Below are 8,923 nucleotides of genomic sequence, written 5' to 3' on the forward strand. Positions count from 1 at the left end.
TTAAATACGAATCTCATAACACCTAATTAAGTTAGGAGTAACACACAATTACCACTAAACATAAAACATCTTTGACCTGGCCACTCCATGCTATATTATCATAATTAATTGCAATTTTATTTTGAGCATAAGTGACCCAATTGAATTGATATATAGTAATATCAGCATTTTCCATTCCAATCAGGCTTGATTAAATCCAAATAATTTTTTCTTTTCTTTTCTTTGACAATTTGAGTCACGGGCATAGTCCTCTCTCTATGCATCTAAGATTCAAATTCGATATATACTTCCAAATTGAAACATCAAGTTAACGGTCATGATACATTTTTAAGAATGTCAAAATTAAATTTTGATGATTTTTTATTAGATAAAATTATTAATTTTGATATTGTAATCGAGATTAAAAATTACAATTTAAAACAATCACAATTGCAATCACAAAATTCCTATAATTTTGGAATTGAAAACAAATTCAGCACACAATCGAAACTTTAATCACGACTATATCATATTTGACATGACATTTGTGATCAAATGCGTACTTCAAACCGTAATAATAAAAAAGCTCCAAATAATAGAGTTCAATTCCACGATTTTCATGAAGAAAAAACTGTGCCCTTTATATGCCATTTCTTATTTGTTAAACAAAAACTGTGCGAATCAGCTTCCTCAAGCAAATTAAAGGACATCAAATTCTTTTCTGAACATCATAGATTATGCGATATTACAAGACATTTAGTGTTCTATAACTTGTTCAAGTTAGTTTGTTTACTTTAAATTGTTCGAATCATTCCCTTTACTCAAAGCGAGCAATTGCAGCGGGCGTGAGTCAGGTGTAAGTTCGAATCATTCCCTTTACTCAAAGCGAGCAGTTGCAGCGGGCGTGAGTCATGTGTGATACAAAGGGGGTGTATTATGTAATTAAGCAAGATGGTCACTAAGGCTGAACATAAGTCTCCTGCATGTGTAATTAGAGACTTAATTCAGCATCATATGTTCCCGAAGCTTTGCTATGTTAATGAAACATTTTTCATGCTTTTCAAAAAAAAAAAAGTGAACAATTCCAACCAATAAAGAGCTGATATAATAAAGTATGAAAAGATTGTAAGTCTCTAGAAATAAACCTTCAGTTAGAGATAAGAATCCATGACATTCATGATTGGGACCACGGCTAATTTATGCTCTATGGCAGTACTATCCATCTCAAACAAAAGAAAAAATCTTGTTAAACTTTATTGAAAATTAATTTATACTAATTCAAGATTTAATATAATAGGAAATTAACACAAAAATGTACCTGATTCTTAATACATGATTTCATAGTGAAAATGAAACTGACTAGATTAACTATTGGGTTTCAATACATTAGGATCTTCTTCCTTCCTCCTCAATCTATTAACGTTATAATAGGGGAAAATCTTAATGTTTTTGTGTAGGGGGGGGGGGGGGTGGGGGAACTTTTTATATTTGAATCCCTATTCCTATTCATTATTATAAGATTATAGATCACTTCTTTTCAAAAAAAAAATAAAGGGTTTCTGAAGCATGAAATTAGATTCAAATGTTGAATTGATGAAAACTTGACGAGGAGATGGCAACAAGACAATGATATGTTGAAGAGAACAAGAACATTGGAGTCCTCACCAATGTCCAAAGTTAAAGCAATGCTTAATTAATTTCTGAAGCTTTCATTTCAATCTATTTCTCTTGGTGATAAAACTCAATCTGAGGAAAGGAAAGATAGATGGGGAGATAGAATCTCAGTCACGTTTTACACGCCATTGTACAATAGACGCAAATTCATGAGGGTCTTAACTAAGAATGAAGAAAAGCACCTTAATGCGTGACTGACAAATATCAACCATTTCCATGGCCAACGCTTTTAAATAGGGAACCATTCTCCTCTTTCTTTCTCACTCCCTGTCTACCACTTTAAACTCGAGCTAAACCCTTCCAAACTTTCCGGTTTTATACCATTATCATGACTGTAGAGAGTTCTAGCATCACAATTGGTCGTCCTTCCTCAATGCAGGAGAGGGTGAGGAATGCTGCTAATGAAGGTGTTATTGAGGCGTTGTATGAGCTTATTCGGGAGAAGGCAGATTTCTTGAGGGACATCGATCAAATGGAGTTTGTTGATACTCCATTACACGTAGCTGCAGCTGCAGGACGCACTGAGTTTGCATTGGAGTTGTTGGACTTAAAGCCATCACTTGCTACGAAGCTGAACCAGGACGGTTTGAGCCCCATTCACCTTGCGTTGCAGAATGAGCATGCAGAGACGGTGCTCTCACTCCTGAGATTCGATAAGAATCTCGTTCGTGTCAAAGGGAAGAACGGCTACACTCCTTTCCATTACGCAGTAATGAACGGAGACCGTCCTGTTTTGAATGAATTTCTCAAGGATTGCCCTCAATGTATCCATGATGCGACAAATCGAAATGAAACTGGCCTGCATGTTGCAGTGCAGAACAACAGCTTCGAAGCTTTTCAAGTTCTAATGCTCTGGCTTTGGAGATCTGATTGTTCTGTGAGGGAGATTAAAAGAATTCTGAACTTCAAGAACAGGGATGGCGACACTGCGTTGCACATAGCAGCATCCAAAAACCAACCAAAGGTATGAATTTGATCTCACCCAGTCTTTCTTTTTTTAAGTTGTATTTAACTGTTACGAATTTACGATCGTTTGTTAAAATGTATGTTACTTTATTTTTCAATGCATGCAGATTGTCAGGTTATTAACTGAGTATGGGATACTGAACATGAAAGCTACCAATTCGAAGAATTTAACAGGCCAAAATCAACACGACAGAGGAAAGAGCAAGGAAATTCTACTTTCTGCTTACCGTGCCATTTTCGTCGGAGCAATTGCTCTTATTCAACTAATTAGTGACCTTAAATATAACATTAAAACCATGTCAGGTGACAACAACAATGCTGTGCTGGTAGTAACAGTACTTATTCTAACAGCCACTTACCAAGCCGCCCTAAGCCCCCCCGGAGGTGTTTTTTAGGCTAACTCTGAACCCAAAAACACCACCGCCCACTTGCAAATCCCCCATAGTTTCCACAACATAACTAGTTCCATAACGAACAAAATATTCAAAAAGCAACCCTCTGCTGCGGGATCATCCGTACTGAATACAGCACCTTTTCTTTTCTTCTTTATTCCAAACATTATGGCTTTCGGTATTTCTTTCCTTCTAACATGTGCCATCCTTATCAGTATCCTTCCTGTTGTCTTATCAACTGCTCTCGTCCTATCCCTGTCAATGCTAGTTGTTTGCCTTCTAATATCTTCAGTGCGTATCATATCGCCAAATTCACTGTCCGTCGTTGTTATGTATGAAACTGTCGACCTCCTTGTCGGATCACCTGTCCTGGTCATGTTCCTGACAATTTTACTACGACCAGTCATAAGCCGACTTTGGAGGATGGCTTGGAAAGAAAATTAATTTGTGTTTATGTTAGTGGTTTTGGGTGGCCTATCTCTATTGATATATTGGAGTATTTTAAGGTTATTTATTGGCTGTTCTTCCAATACGTTATAAACATATCCTTTATGATGGGTAATTGTTCTGCATAGGTGTAATTGTGATGGTTAATGAATGTTTTATTCTTTAATTGAACCTTCACATTATAAGAGATCCTGAGAAATGAGGCTAGCAAAAGTGTTGAGTCCAATAACTTCAACAATTATACTTTATTTTAATTTTAGAGTAATTTTACACATAGTTTGGGCTTGGTATTGGAGGGATAATTCAAATTTTGACATAAAGGTTCTTCACTGAACTTAAGGGCAGAGCATTAGCATTACCATCAGACAAATAATCTTTGATCAATAAGAACTAAGAAAATTACTCCATAAATATTGATGGGTAAGCAGCTACGCAGCTGAATTAAGCATGATAATGAAATGTTAAAACCATTCATAACAACATATCAAGTGTGTAAATCCTAATCCAATTCCCGTGCAGAATTTAATTGTAAACATAATTCTTGATACATATAATGCCAAAATGCGAACAAGGCCCTAACATAGTGAATCAATCCAAACAAAACTGTTGAAAGAGTTGAAGACATCGCTTGACAGCCCAGATATCTTAGATAATCCCAATCTTGTTTGCCACATCCAAGGCATCATAATCTGGAGTCAACCTAACATATGCCTTCTTAGTTCCATCAGGCCTGCATAAGTTTATAAACAAGTTAATTCAAGATTCATAACAATCATGTATATGTTTAGTTTCAGACAATTGTCTAAAGCATGAGTGTAACCACAAAGTGGATACGACAAGCACACACAAATAGAAGTGAAAGAACCCAAAAGCTGTGATGCATCAAATTCCCACCCAGATTCTAAGTTGAAAAGTTTGAAATGGTTCACTAGATTGCAATACTCCTTCATTCTTCTCTAGTTATGAATATATGAATTTTATACTTCTACTTTTACTTAGAAATTCAGGTAAGAGTGCTCTCTTCTTCAAATCATATAATTATAACTTAGAATTGAAAAATATTATAGGTGACCCACTAATCTTAAAAACAGGTAAGAATGCGATTCTCTTCATATTATATCCCAACTGATAATTTTATAGGTAAACGAACAAATTCACATGACTAACATAATGGAAATTACCTGATCAATGTATTCACTTTCTTCGTCTGAATGTCATACATCTTCTTCACTGCATCTTTAATCTTCTTCTTGTCAGCACGAATGTCAACAATGAAAACCAGTGTGTTGTTGTCCTCAATTTTTTTCATTGCAGACTCAGTAGTTAGGGGATACTTGAGGATTTGATACTGATCCAACTTATTTCTGGGTGGTGCACTAATGCGAGGATATTTTGGGTTCCTTTCTTTTTTCAGAGTCTTTGGCCGATGAAATGTAACTTTTGTCCGGATCTTCTTAGCCTTCTTCTTGAATGTTGTACCAGACTTCACAGCCTTGGCAGCCTTAACTGCTTGAGCCTTTGGATCAGTTTTTTTCTTGCTGTCAACTGCAAAAGGTCAAAAAAATTAAATTTACAGCAAAGCACCACAAAAATGACAGTCAATCCAACACAATAGCTCAGAACAATAAAACTCTCAGACTACATTGGGCACTTATATACAAGTTACATTACAAGACACTTACATACAAGTTACATTACAAGAACTTAGCCTGCAAGTAAGTGGCCATCTAATCACATTGCCAGATTGGATACAGTTCAATCCACTAAAATTTTAACCTTAAAAATTCCTCCTCAAACCAATGATGGTAAGTAGAGGACATTGGCTAATAATAGCCAAAAATAGGTTCAGGTCTACTATGCTTACATCTTTGAGCAAATTAAATCCAGCAGAACAAGATGTAAAAAGGAAGAACAAACTACAGAGCCATACTTTAAAGCAAAAACTCATCATTAGCAAAACTTTAGGAGCAAAAACAAGATGAATACTAATGATTCAACTCATCAAATTTCACTTTCATCCAACTAAAACACCAATCATTCAATTCCAAAATCAATTTGAATCAACATCCTCAATCCTATGTCACACCCCCAATGACCGCAAAACTTCAACCAAAGAACACAAAAGGGTAAAAGCTTTTGCTTCCCCAACAGATTTCAAAACAACCCTTTTCCTTATTTACCAACTCCAAATCATTTATACTTAACATTTCCAACCCAACTTACACTGTGTCCTCCAAATCAATTACTTCAGCAAAAATCTAAATTAAATAAGATTTATAAAGGAAACTGCTTTATATATTGATATATGTAATTTCTCAGTCAAAGAAACAAACTTTGGCACGTTACATAAACAAAAATCACCTTCTTTTAACACAAAAAAAAAACTCTAAAATCTCAAAATTAAAAACTAAACAGAAAAAATTATAAAAAAAATTACCTTTAGCTGGAGCCATTGCTGAATTCTTAGTTCAATTACCTGGGAAGAAAATTTTAAACTAATTTTAGATATGCAAATTACCGAATTAAAAGATAATTAATTTTTAAAATTGAAGGAAGTGGATACCCCTTTTTAGCAGCGGCCGCTGAAGAGCTTAGGGTTTTCTTTCCCAAGTGAAGAAGAAGAAGAAGGGGAGGTTTTATAGATAAGTTGAAATTACCGATTTAACCTGGATTACAAATGGGCCTTCAAAGGACCGGATATGGGCCTGCTTGAGTAAGCCCATATAAGGATCAATTTCTGATTATTTAAGCCTAGAGTATGGCCTACTGGATTTATTTAGGCCCATTAATAATTTACTAATAAATATTTATATATGTATATGATCTGGAATTTATTTATATTATCTTAATATTATGGTTTGATTAGATACTTTATTCATGTAAGTTATTCGTGTTAAAATTCAAATTAATATAGAAGATATCTACTATTTTATTGACCTTAATGGAATTTCAATTATTAAATATATACCATAAAAGACGTTAGTCACGATTAACATACAATATATATGTATATATATTATAATCATTATGAATAGGTTATTAAATTTAATGGTTGATTTGCTAAAGTATTAACGTTACTAAAAGTTATAGAAAAATGGTTATAAACCATGTGTTTTATTTCTTAATCAATGTTCAGTTGAGGACTGGTTGGTCCAAGTACTATCTATATAATTAATTTTTTAGAATTTATCATACATTTAAGGTGGTATTAGATTAATAAAAAATATTATTAAAACACAAAACTGGAAAATAAAAAATATTAAAAACTGGTTTAAGGCATGTATTTATGTCATTTTATTTAAAATTTTATTTGCTTTCACCGACTATTTATTAGGTGTGCAAAAAGGGTTATAAATAATAAATTTTGAAGATACGATAAAATTCAGTCATTAATTATGTTTTGCACTAACGAAAAATTCAATCTGATATGCACTTGTCAACATATGACAACTTGACAAAATTACAAAACTCCTATAAAACGTTTTTGCTGCAAAATAATATATAAGCAATCTATAAAAATTTAAAGAACGTAGAGAAATTAAGGACCTTAAATTTCTCAATTAGTCCATTATGGGAAAACCAAAAAAATTTATTTAGACCAAAGTCTGTCTCTTTGTACAGACATAATCTTTTGAACAAACATAGCTGTTTAAACAAACTTAATTATTTGATGGCTTACCATAATTATATGGGTCCGAATATAATCCATGAAAATGACTTGAGGCCGGTGTATTAAATCGAGGGGCAAGTTTTTTCAATACAACCAACAGGAAAATGCAGAAGATTGTAATAGCCAGCTACCTAGGTCGAAATGTCAACAAGCATTCATGTAATGCAATGAATGGTTACGTGGAGAACAAGTTCTCTTTGGCTGCACACAGCTAGTAATGCCAAAAGTAAGACTTTTTACATGCTTTGAATCAGCTTTTCAATCTGGGAGTTGAGACTCTGACTTGGTGTCACTGCCGACAATGCAAAATTCAGTGCTTAAACTGTAAAAAGTTTTTGGAGCGTGATAAATGATGTGTGCCCAAGAATGAGAATGGCGACAAGTTGAAAGCCACAGGCCCTAGGTGGGTCACTGTTGTTTCTCCAGGTTGGTCGAGTTCATCTATCCAAACTGGCAAACTGGGAATATGTACAGGATGTTCTTTTCCATATACTTCTTACCCTCCAAATTTCTGCTCAATTCTTATTAGATTCACCATGGGTTCATGTTGGTATTTTCCTTTTTCCTCTTTTTAAGTAAGCATGGGTTCAGCTGCAAGAAATTACATCTGGGGGTTGAATCACATTGACATTATCACAGCCTTCAGGGGCAACCAAAATTAGATAAAAGATAGCAACTTCAGCTGAGGAGCACAGCCAAAGTTTGGTTAAAGTTGCACTGGCAATAAATATGGTCAAAACATTCAACAAGTTCTTGTATTTATGCATTTTGTTCAATTAAATCTCTATACTTAAAATCGAAACAATTTATTTTTTTTATTTTGAAAATTTTTTCAATTTAATCCCTTCTCTAACAGCATCTAATCTTTTCGTTAAAATAATAACATCAGCACTGACATCAACGATGAAGTGGTATATTTTGATAACGTGGCACCCACATGACAACATGGCATACCACGTGGCACCGATTTGGTGACATAACAAATCAAAAAATTTTAAAAAAAAATTTTATATCATGTCATAAGAATTAAATTGAACAAAAATACATAATACAAGGACTAAATTGAAAGAAAATATTTAAAAAATATAAATCTTTTAAATAGATGGTAGATATACTTATTAATAAGTCAAATATTTAACTTTAAAAGATTTATGATGTTAAAAAATATATATAAATATTTTTTACTTGATTATTTAATTTTAAAATATATATGTTAATTTACTTTTTTTACAAAAAATTAAGTTTGAATTCTCTTCCTATAAAAAAATTTAAAAAACAATTCATATTTAAATAAAATTTAGATGAATAACTTACATTATATTGAAATAAAATAATATAAAAAGACTAAATAAATTTTTTTTTCTTCTATTTATAATATTAAAAAATTTAAATTTATTTGACTTAATTTTTAACTTGAACTGAACTCAAATCAACAAACTAAGTTAATTTAGTTACAACTTTCACAATTTACAAATACCTAGTTTTTTGGAATTATGCAACTCTTACGTAATTTACTTTTTATTTAAATTTATTCAAAATTTCTTATAAAACGATTTTATTTACACTAAAATACCACAATCAAATTTTACTAAATTTAAATTTAAATTATTAATTTGGATCTACAAAAAATTTGTAAATAAAAAATAAAAATGATACAAATATTTACAATTATATTCAACTCTATCAACTATAAATACAGTCTTAAATCTAGAAAATTTCAACTTAAAAAATATAATCTGAAATATTGAACAAAATGAAAAAATAAAAAATAAATAAAAAATTGAAAGGATGGAGC

At 32.4% G+C, this 8,923-nt stretch overlaps 2 protein-coding genes across 2 annotated transcripts; one reads left to right on the forward strand and one right to left on the reverse strand.

Annotated features, from left to right (window-relative positions):
* LOC18586232 (ankyrin-2) lies at positions 1,969–3,361 on the forward strand. Its single transcript, XM_018129371.1, has 2 exons — positions 1,969–2,617; positions 2,727–3,361. Exons 1-2 carry the CDS (start codon positions 1,982–1,984, stop codon positions 3,012–3,014), a joined length of 924 nt encoding a protein of 307 aa, XP_017984860.1. The 5' UTR covers positions 1,969–1,981; the 3' UTR covers positions 3,015–3,361.
* On the reverse strand, positions 3,896–6,091 carry LOC18586233 (60S ribosomal protein L23a). The gene is made up of 4 exons (XM_007009471.2): positions 6,022–6,091; positions 5,896–5,934; positions 4,640–5,003; positions 3,896–4,188 (listed from the first exon to the last, which is right to left on the reverse strand). Exons 2-4 carry the CDS (start codon positions 5,909–5,911, stop codon positions 4,104–4,106), a joined length of 465 nt encoding a protein of 154 aa, XP_007009533.1. The 5' UTR covers positions 5,912–5,934; positions 6,022–6,091; the 3' UTR covers positions 3,896–4,103.

The sequence above is a fragment of the Theobroma cacao genome, chromosome 10 (genome assembly GCF_000208745.1).
Source record: "Theobroma cacao cultivar B97-61/B2 chromosome 10, Criollo_cocoa_genome_V2, whole genome shotgun sequence".
NCBI lineage: Eukaryota > Viridiplantae > Streptophyta > Magnoliopsida > Malvales > Malvaceae > Theobroma > Theobroma cacao.

Coding starts and splice junctions, on each gene's coding strand:
- LOC18586232 (XM_018129371.1), top strand. CDS start 1,982: ATGACTGTAGAGAGTTCTAGCATCACAATTGGTCGTCCTTCCTCAATG. Junction 2,618..2,726: donor CATCCAAAAACCAACCAAAG/GTATGAATTTGA, acceptor CAATGCATGCAG/ATTGTCAGGTTATTAACTGA.
- LOC18586233 (XM_007009471.2), bottom strand. Junction 4,189..4,639: donor AAAGTGAATACATTGATCAG/GTAATTTCCATT, acceptor AAACTTATGCAG/GCCTGATGGAACTAAGAAGG.